Genomic DNA, 10425 nt, shown 5'->3' with positions numbered 1-10425 from the left:
GCAATATTGCTTTATGCTGTAGACTGAGATGACTTCTCTCTCAGGTCCATACCCCTTTTTTTGTTGTTTGGTTGGTTGGTTGGTTTCGGTTTTTTTGGCAGGGGGTGAGTTTGCAGCAAAACCTTTCCTGCGCGGCCTGTTTTCCATAACAAAATAATTTTAAGCGCTTTCAGTACACACAGGCTCTCTATGAAAATATACTGTGACTATCATTTCTTCTTATGCTAAACCTCAGAAGGATCAAGATGCATTTCTGATCCTTGCTATTCCAGAGAATCCATCCTGAAATAATTTACTTTATAGTTTTTTTGTTCATGCCAGTAAAGACTACTTGATTTATAAAGTCCTTGGAATTGATTTTTACCTGAAAGCACTGTAAACTGAACAGAGACAGTTACTGGTGATATACAATTATAATTAATAATTTAAATGCAGCAGCATATGTTGATTTTTCCTTTGGTCCTTTTTATACCATCCTGATTTTACAATCATCAATTTGGAGATGACCATCCATATTAATCAATGATGGGCTCTGTTCATGTCCAGAGCCCTTTATGGCTGTCTGCACACAGAGAAAATGCTTTCCTGTTAGGCATGAAAACATAAATGTCATCCTAGGCAACACACACATGGAGCAAAAAGCATTCATGGAGTCTTTTAAAAATCATTTTGCATAGTCCATCCTCTGCTCCTTAATGGTGCTGTTAGAGCAGCCACTGGCCTGGCTGGCTTGCAGCAGTGGGGGTGAGGGTTAATCCCACAATCCCAGTATGTAAATTAAGCCAGACCTGGGAAAGGCAGAATTCAGGTTGTATAGATAAATGTAAATCTGAAATTGATGTCCTCTGTTCTTAATTCTACAACTAAAGCTCTTGTAAGTAATTCTTTGTATGTTACCTTTGGAAATCTACGAACGCCATACTAATGAAACATGCAAGTAACTAAGTTTCTTCACTGTTAGATTTTATATTCTGACGTGGTCCAGAAGCTCCCCTCATAGACTGGGCTTTTCTCTCTGAGGCCCTACATACAAATCATTAAATAAACAACATTTTGGAATTTATTAATAGTCCATAGGTCTACTGCCTTGAACACAAATCTGGACATGGATTTAGTCCTGTGCCTGCACAACACAAGACAGGACTATGGCTATAGGAAGCAAAGAAAGACGTGCTGCTCCATCAACCTACAACCCAAAGACTGATTTCAGACATGCCTTAATGTCCAAATGTGAACATCACACCTACCAGAGAGGGTTTCATTGAATGCAGAAGAGAAAGCTCCAGATGCAGGTAATCACACCTTTTAGTTTGAAAGTCATACAGAGATATAAGGGAACTGCAGAAAATTGGGTTAGGATCCTTTCCCTCACTGCAAGCAGCAAATAGTGTGTCAGGCTGACAGCTGAAAGGTGCCTAGTGATCATTGGAACGCAGACCTTGACCTCCCATCCACTGACAGTTGCTTCTTCCTGCAAAGAACATCTCCCTTTCAATAATTAAGCAACTCACTACTCAGTGTGCAGTGGCAAATACAGCTCTCAATGGGAGAATACACAGAACCTTAGAAAGAGCCACAATGCAGACTGCAGCATTATCACCCAAAAACAACCCGTGTATCCCCTAGGCTTGGGACTGCCTCATGGGCAATGGGAGTGAGGAAACAGAGTAAGATTTAGAAGTTCAAGGCAAGAGAACGACCCAGAAAGCATCCTGCAATGCAGAGACTACAGTCAGTGGAGTTGTTGGGTCATGACTATAAGGCAACCTGCACTACACCTCTGTATGATTAGATCAGGGTTATGAAATCTGTTGGCAGATAAGAGGACAGAGCATATGAATGCTTTTCATTCAGGAGCTGGATTGTACTATACAGCCAAGTTTTTGCTGGGCTATATGAATTTTTTCCAGGGACTGGATCAGGCATGCAGATAACCAGAGATTTCTCATTTCCAGCATATGACTGCACTATGCAGTTTTATGTTTTAATTTTGGCTTTGAAAAAGACTTGGTATGCAACCCTTGGTAAAGCCACATCACTTTTGAAAACCCAAGTTTTCTCAGTGCCTATGACAGCACCAACATACTGCGGTGCCCACAATTTCCTCTGCAATCTGCAAGGATGGTGTGATTACTCATCCATTTCACCAGGATATAACTAGTTCTCACCATAATGTGTTTAAGCCTCACAAACTTCTTGGAGAAAAAGCATATGGAGCTTTAAAGTACCTTCTTCTCCTGGTTTGGGGGTGTATCTATAGAAAGAATGGGTCAAGTTTCACCAGACATGCTCTTAACAGCTGATATTAGTTACTGGAATTACACTGTTTTCCATGTCTGTTTTATCTGGAGGATGACTGGATTCACACAACATTTCAAACCAAAATGATCTGTGAATTAAAGCATGCTTTCCCTCATTCTTTGTCATATAGTTCTAGAAACCTATTCCTGATGTTTCTTGATGGGCAGGACAGGGCCACAAGAGGTAAAGATAGTTTTTTATATCCATTTTACCACACGGTCAATCAGCTCCTATTAGTGATTTTCAGTCTCACAAGGTAAAATACATACCAGGAGCTATTTTATGACATCTCACTAGATGCAGAAAGCACAGAGAACTCAGCTTTGTTGCTCTTAAAATATTAATTTAAACTCACATCCTTGTGCAGATCCCATTTTTAATGGAGTATAACATTCAGCTTCTTTCTTTCCTTATGTATACTCTGGCTTCTGGAGAGCCACACTCACAATAATACTGTCCTGGTGTCTTCTATACCAGATTTAACTTCTTCTACCTCTTTTTGGAGGATTTGCACACCAATTCAGCTTAAGCACAAGAGATGAAGAAGCATTTCACTATGTTATTCTACAAAGAAAAGCATTCTATTTGAAAACTCAAAAATTAAAGGCTGCTTTTCTTTCAAATAGCTTTTGCAAATAATAGGAGCATTAGAAATCAACTTTTTTTCTCTGAGCAACCGATACCACAAGAGATTAATGATGTTACTATGGTACCATTGCTACTATAGTAGCACTTAAGTACCTATAAAATAGACACTTAAGCATTTTCTTTCTCTATAGGCAGCTTTAAATAGTTATGGAAATTTAAGAGGCTAATTTTAGTTAATATTTTTATCTATTGGTCAGTTGTATCATGTAGTATTAGTATGGACAATGCCAATCCCAGGCCAGTTTCTTTTTGGAAGTTTTAACCTCGGCTTTTAAACATTCAATTTAAATTCTAACCTGTTTATAACTATTTTTAGGAACCCAAAAGGCCAGAATTGTCCTCTTCAAGACCCACAGTGAAATATTCTAATCGTTCACACTACCTGGAGTCAGCAGAAACAGTCTGCAAGTAACTTAGAGACTCATAAGCTAATTGCATTCCACATTTTTGCCTCTTTTTTCCTCTGAGGACTAGATATGTTATTTTTTCCAGGGCAAGGAATGAAGGACAGAATCCAGCTCTCAAATGTCTATTTCTAATTATGCTAACTAAACTGGGAGTCCTATTTGCATGAGGTGACAAAATCAGCATGCACAACTGTGGTTATGTTGATAGCCATACATAGAAACACACATATGCTTGGCCACATGCATTTTTAGGGGTTCATGTTAAAGTACATTCAGAAATATTTATAGCACCGGGGAGGGGAGGGAGGGAGGGGGGGAATCTTTAATTCCTCTTGTTTTTCTTTGTTCACATCTTCAGTTTTTCTACTAAGATTAAATATATATATATATATATATATATATATATATTCTTTTTTTTTTCCTATTCATTCCAGTTACTGAAATACCTTTTGTTTTTCTTGCTCTGTCTGCTACATGCTGCTGAGTGAGGCGCAGGCAGGAGGTATCACAGAATCAAAAGGTATTTTTGCTGAGAACATCCTTGCGACTCAGTTTGTGGCAGGAGAGAAAATGGAAGGCTCTAAGAGCGATTCCGAGTGCCTGCAGTTCACTTTTTCATCAGCGGGAGGTGTAGGTTTGTAACGCTTCAGAAAATCCAAGCCTCGCTGCCTGGGATGCTCGAGGTCAGGCTGCTCGAGAAGCCCCAGGTGCTGCAGAAGCGTTCAGACTCCACACTGGAAATGAGTGGTTTAGGGTGACGCTGCAGGCACACACTGGAGCTCATCTGCTTACAAATATCTCTGCAGGACAAAGAAGCTGGAGCAGAGTCTGTGCATCTCTCAGTTTTACACCAATATTGATCCATGTAAAGTTTGCCAATATTTCTGCATGTTTTACCAATTCCATCATTCCTTTTATTCCTTTCTTGTGTACTGGTAGAGCCTCCTATTAGCTCCCCTCATCTCTTCTGTCCAGTTTTGTCCTTTAAGACTTCAATTAGGCCAAAATCCCCCATATATCCCTCAAAGGACCATGTTTCCTAAGAACTAAGTATGAGTTTGACAGGAAAATAAAACTAGATAGCATAGGAAAGAAAACCTGCAAAGAAGTCATGCATGAGCCTTTTTCCTGTATGAGCTCCTTATCTGGCAACATAAATCCTACTTTTCCCCCCAGTCTTCAACATCAGCTGTTGATATACTGTATTTTCAATAGTCTTTCACAAACATTGCTCAAAGCAAATGGATTTGTTTCATTTTAGCTTCGCCAAAGAAATGGTATAACCTGAATGATTATTTCTAGAGCTGACTCACACAGAGCAAAATAGTACATGGGGACAAAGCTAAAGAGTCAAGCTGTGAGTGAAACCCAGACCCAAAGACTCCATAGGCTGCAACTGAACCAGAAACAAACACTTCTCCATGAGCCAGCAGGGACTGATGGCCCTCCCAGGTCCACAGATGTGGGGGGAAGCCTCAGGTGAGGCTGGTCACTGCCACTGAGAGTTTTTAGTACAGCTGGTAAATTGTGTGAGGTGATGGAAGAGATGGAACCGGGCAATCTTTCTCTCTGCTGCACTTGGTGAACTCCAAGATACAGCGAGCTCTGGGAAAAGGATGGTTTTCTTCTTATGGTTCCTCAAATAAAGCTTCAAAGACCCTCATGGTCTAAAGTTCCCTGAGCTTCAGCTCTGATCCAGGGAGGAAGGTGACATCATTATTTGAGCCTTTGATACCTTCACTGTTCTTTTTGTGGTGACCTCTTACAAAGAGCAGCTATCCATAGCAGTTTTTTTTTCCAGAATCCTTCAACATAAATTATCAGAATGCTCAAAGGCTTTTGTCCACAGTCTGTATTGAATTTCTTAAGCTTATTTCTTGAGATTTACTGGGTAATTTGCTGAGAGGAAAAAATAGCATTGACAGCCTCCAAAACTGCCCACGTATGCCCTACAATGGTGTTACCCATACAGATGGAGCAGCTCCCTTCCCTTCCTTCAGTGCTCTTACCTGCACACTGGTGATGTGTTAGAGCATGGGGCAAATTCATCCCTCACCAGGGTTGCCTCAGTTTCTCTGTATGTCCACATAGGTATTCTTGTATGGATTAAATTTGATGGACATCTGTGAAATATTCATTATAATGATTATAACTAAAAACCTGCTGTTTAAAACAAAACAGACAGCTCAAAATCTGTTGCAGTTTTTTGTATTTTCCCCCTCCACCCCCATCTCTCTCTGAGCTGTGAATAGGAGTCTTGGGTAGCACGAACTGAGAGGTGTTTGAAATGCAACATTCTCCATCCTTCTGAGTCATTGCTAGCCATCAGATGCTTTTTTGAACACTTGTTTTCATTGCTATACTTTGAAATCAAATATGGCCTCATGTTATATTCTTATTAAAAACCCATCCCTTTAAAAAAACCTAAAACCAAGCTGTTCCTTCTTTATTGCAGACAAGTCATTTTAAAAACAAAATCTGGGTACATAAAATGAAGCACCTGTTTGCATTTTTCTAAAACAAGCTTGGCAACACATCTACTGTTTTACAGCTATAAACAGAAATCGATGCACTTTTCATCTGTGTTTGAATGAAGCAGCAGAATCATAGAATGGGTTGGAAGGGACCTTAAAAAACACCTTATTCTAACTTCTTCCATAGAATGGGTTGGAAGGGACCTTAAAAAACATCTTATTCTAACTTCTTCCATAGAATGGGTTGGAAGGGACCTTAAAAAACATCTTATTCTAACTTCTTCCATAGAATGGGTTGGAAGGGACCTTAAAAAACACCTTATTCTAACTTCTTCCATAGAATGGGTTGGAAGGGACCTTAAAAAAGTTCTTATTCTAGCCTCTGCCATCTTATTCTAGCTAGATGCTCAGAGAGAGGTAATGCTTTTGAAAACCTCCAGTTTAATAATCTCAAGTGTTTCCTGCATTCTGGTGATTTCACAAGTGCTGCCTTCACACAAAGCCCTCCCGCAGAGGTGCCAGCCCGTTCCCGAGTACTGTGACCAAACCGTGGTGCACTGACTGAAGGGTGTGGCTGTGAGGATCAAACCGTGCAGGTGTAGTAACCAAGCCACGAGGGTCCTTGGACCACATATTACCTGTTCTCTGGCAGCGCTGCGCAGCTGGAGGCAGGGAATGCCACAGGGATCGTGGCACCGTGCTGGTGGCACGGGCCCACGGACAGGTACACCGGCACCGACTGCGGGGCGTGCTCCACATCCACACCGGCTGGGCACACAGGTGTGCCAACCTGCCGCACACAGACGCAGCCCCGAGGTAACCTGAACCGCTCTGGTTTTGGGGGAGAGCGCCGTTCCCAGGCATCTGGGCACAGACACCCGTGTCGTGCCGTGCCGAGCCGAGCCGAGCCGTGCCAGCCCGATCCCGGCCCCCTCGGCCCCTCACAGCCGCCGGACTACATCTCCCAGGATGCAGCGCGGCGCCGGTACCTTTAACGCCCCCTGGCCGCAGCACGGGGCGCTCCACAGGCGCGGCGGGCGGGCTGAGGCGAGCGGAGCCCGGGCGGCGTCGAGCGGGGCGAGGGGCGCGGGCTGGAGCCGCTGCCCACCGGCCCCAGAGCCGGGGAGGGCTGCGGGAAGGGTTAGTGCGAGCTCGCCTGTGCGAGGAGCCGCGCCGCAACCATGGGGAACCGCGGGATGGAGGATCTCATCCCGCTGGTCAACCGGCTGCAGGACGCCTTCGCCGCCATCGGGCAGAACGCCAACCTCGACCTGCCGCAGATCGCCGTGGTGGGGGGGCAGAGCGCCGGCAAGAGCTCCGTGTTGGAGAATTTCGTCGGGAGGTGAGCGGGGCTGTCCCCGGGGGCGCGGGCAGAGCTGCCGCATGGCCAGCGCGGTGCGGGGGCAGCGCCGCGGGGTCCGCGGGCAGCGCGGTGCGGGAGCAGCGCGGGCAGAGGCTCCGCACGGAGCGGACACGGGCGCAGGGGCAGCGCGGGCAGAGCCGCCGCACGGGCAGCGCGGTGCGGGCACTCTGAACGCGGTGCGGGCACAGCGCGGAGCGGGGACAGCGCTCCGCTCGCCGCTACTCTGCTCTGCTCGGCGCCTGTGTGCTGCGCGGGCAGCGCTGCAGGACGCCCGGGCGCTGCGGTGCGGGGGTACGGGGAGGGAGGGCTCCCGCCTGGGGGCATTCCGCAGCGGGGTCCCCGCCACTGCCGCACCTTGGCGGCCGGTGGGAGCCCCCCCTTGTCCTGGCTGTTACATAACGGAGGGGGCTGAAGGGGCTGTGGGGGCCGGCCCCATCCATGCCCTGCTCGGTGCGGGGCTCAGAGATGGATGTTGTCGCTGCGGGGGGGGTGATGCGGAGGGTGTTTAAGTTTAATCTGCTCCGTCCCCCTCCCCCAGCCCAGGCTCGCTGTCCTCCATAGCGGATGCCATGTCAGGAGCTGCGGGGAGGCTATAGGAAGGACGGGGTTATAGCTCTCCTATATGCTCAAATCCCCGGGTGCTACCATTTTGTGACAGGCAATATACTGATGCCTTTCCTTCATGTGACCTTCGCATTCATCATCTGCAACTTGAGTAAATTGCAGACTGCGCTGCTTGGGTATCTGCTCCAGTGCAGACACACAACACCTGGGGGGGGGGGGGGGGGGGAGGTTGTTCCTCACCTTTTTCCTGGCCTTGTTAATTAATTCCATTAAGTTATATACGGGTTTTAGTTATCAAGGTGTTTTTTTAGGCTATAAGGAGCACACAGGTTTCTGGTGACTTGCCTTAAAAGCAGTGACTGCTGATACCTGGTCAGATGCTTGCGTGGGTTTTTCTCTTTCAGCAAGCTGCATTTGTGACAACATCTCTTGGATCTCATTTCCCTACCCCCACTTTTTCTTTTAAGCTGTTTGCTATTGGATGGCTTAGAGAGCTTTTCCACTGTCAGAAGGGTCTGTGGTGTGGATTAACTGCTTGTTTAGCTGCTAGTAGCCTCAAATTCTGGACCTGTGCAAGGGTATCTTTGAGCAGTGAGTGCAGGGTGTGCTGGGTGTACTAGGAGGAAGGCTCAGGGGCTGCATCTGGTACAAAGAAAGCATGGCCAAAATAAAAATTTTTCTTCTCTGCCATAGATCAAAGAGTTTTGAAAGAATAAGAATATAAAATTTAAAGAGTTTGGCATCTCCTCTAGCTAACTTCCAAAGGTCCATTCAGTGTATCCCTCAGAGATGCTGGGATCATGCCAAGGGCAGGACATTGCGGAAACACATTCTACTATGAGCCTCAGGTCATAGTCCAGGATCCACTTGTTTGTCTATAGTCACAGAAAAAAAATAAAAATCCCTACCACTCAAGTGAAAAACTTGGTGGGCTGTAGCTTTCGAAGAAGGGGAAAATGGATCTTCTGAAATCTTTGAGGAAAATGGGTTCACCTGTTGGCTCTGCTGTTTTCATGCTTTCGAAGTACTGGCAGTCAAACCTCATAAATCCTTTCTAGAGGATCTGTGCAGGCAGTGCTGCAGTGGTGTCGTAGATAATGTAGGGCTGCTGGGCCAGAGGGGGATTTGTTGGAGGAAGGACAGTCGGTGTTTTGGGGTAAACTGCTCCTCTCCTTTAGACCAACCACACTGGAGGATTTACTAATCCTTGGTGCATCTCCACTGGCACCAGTTTAGAACCAGGGGTTTTATCTGCTTGGTGGAAAATATATGAATTCAATTATCTTCTGTCTCTTTCTGATGGCTCCTGTCACAAGAGAACTTATGACCTCACCGTGTCCCATCAGCTGTCTCTCTAGCAGCAAGTTATAGCACTGTGGCTTTTAGAAAATGAAGTAATTAAGGGTCCCCTGAGCAGGAGCTGAGAGCTGTCTGTAGAAAAGCATTTAGAGGAAATAATTGGAGGGGAAATGGAAAATGTCAGTGTGAAGAGGTCTTTCTCCATTTGATATCCCTGAGTGCTGGCTAGTTTAGACTGGTAACTTGAGACCTCTTACCACAGAATGTATGTGTATATGCTGCAAATCCCAATCCTGTTAAAATAGTGTTGGGGCCCTGCTGTAATGTATAGTCTCTTTTCCTTCTGTGTGGGTATTGGAAACCATGATAAGGAGCTATGGAAATAGTATCCAGAATGAGCATGATTCTTCAGTGTAATTGTGATAAGGGCTGTTTTCTTGTCTGAACAGTCGTAAGAAGAAATTGTGTGTAGACCTACTGTGTACAGATACAATTATTGCTGTAGTGTGGACATGACATATGTCACTGCTCCTGCTTGATACCAGGATGGTGGTGCAGCTACTGCTCAGCAGCTGCTTGCTGCACAGGGAATGTGAGTGCTGATGAGTTTTTCTCTGAGTGGATGGAAATCTGTGCAAGAACAAATGCTGATGTGGTTGGTACTGGCTGATGGGCATGATGCAGACACTTCAGCACTGGGGCTGGAGCCCCAACAGGGCTGGTTTCCCTGCTCGGGACCTGTGGGGCTCCTTTCAAATTGTCATCAAATCACGTTTCCCTAACAGGACAGCACACTTGCCCCCTGCCAGACCTGTGTTGTGGCTGTGCAGGGCTTCAGTCCAGGGCTGCTGCAGGCACCTTGCAGTAGCACCAAGTCCCACACTCGGTGGAAACCTACAAGCAGGGAGGAGTGGCACTGCCTGCAATCAGTGTTTAGTTACGTGTCTTACCAAACAAATCTTTTTCTCCTCCTGAATTCGATGGCTTAGTAGTTGCTGCTAATTGTGTTTTTCAATGACACTTACTCTGCTGTTAACAGATTATCCAACAGTGCAGAGCTTGTATTTATAATACCAGATGTCAGTGTGGCTGTTATGTGTGCTTTTGCTGCTGGAGTCTCAGTGTGGTGGCTCGCATACTGGCTGGTGGTGATAAAATTGCCCAAGAAACAAGAAGCCGTGTAGAAGCCAGACAGGTGACACATCTGTCCACAGACTGGTTTGTCTTGGGCCCCAGAACTGGAAGGAAGGTTAATTGGGCGAGCTCCAGGCATTTCCTGCTGATGTGGTTATAAGCTTGTAGGATAACTCAGTTTGGAAGGGACCTCAGCGATCCTTTAGTCTGTTCTTCAGGTGTTGTTACTTCCCTG

The 10425-nt window shown here is 45.7% G+C and overlaps 1 protein-coding gene across 21 annotated transcripts in view; it reads left to right on the top strand.

The window, feature by feature from the left end:
* The first annotated feature begins 6843 nt into the window (after positions 1 to 6843).
* Positions 6844 to 10425, top strand: part of DNM1 (dynamin 1) — a 65377-nt gene continuing 61795 nt past the window's right edge. For 13 of the 21 annotated variants that reach the window (XR_005259299.1, XR_005259300.1, XM_038156747.1 and 10 more), the window contains exon 1: positions 7012 to 7172. Coding sequence is in view for 12 of the 21 variants with exons in the window: in XM_038156747.1 (XP_038012675.1) it covers positions 7012 to 7172 (161 nt within the window). In the remaining 9 variants the exon portion in view is untranslated. Of the gene's footprint in view, positions 7173 to 10425 lie in introns of all 21 variants that reach the window. The other 8 variants (XR_005259304.1, XR_005259306.1, XR_005259303.1 and 5 more) reach the window with 1 other exon arrangement.

This window comes from Motacilla alba, chromosome 17 (genome assembly GCF_015832195.1).
Source record: "Motacilla alba alba isolate MOTALB_02 chromosome 17, Motacilla_alba_V1.0_pri, whole genome shotgun sequence".
NCBI classification, from domain to species: domain Eukaryota; kingdom Metazoa; phylum Chordata; class Aves; order Passeriformes; family Motacillidae; genus Motacilla; species Motacilla alba.
Note: the sequence above shows the minus strand (reverse complement) of the source record. Positions and strands in the feature narration are given on the sequence as shown.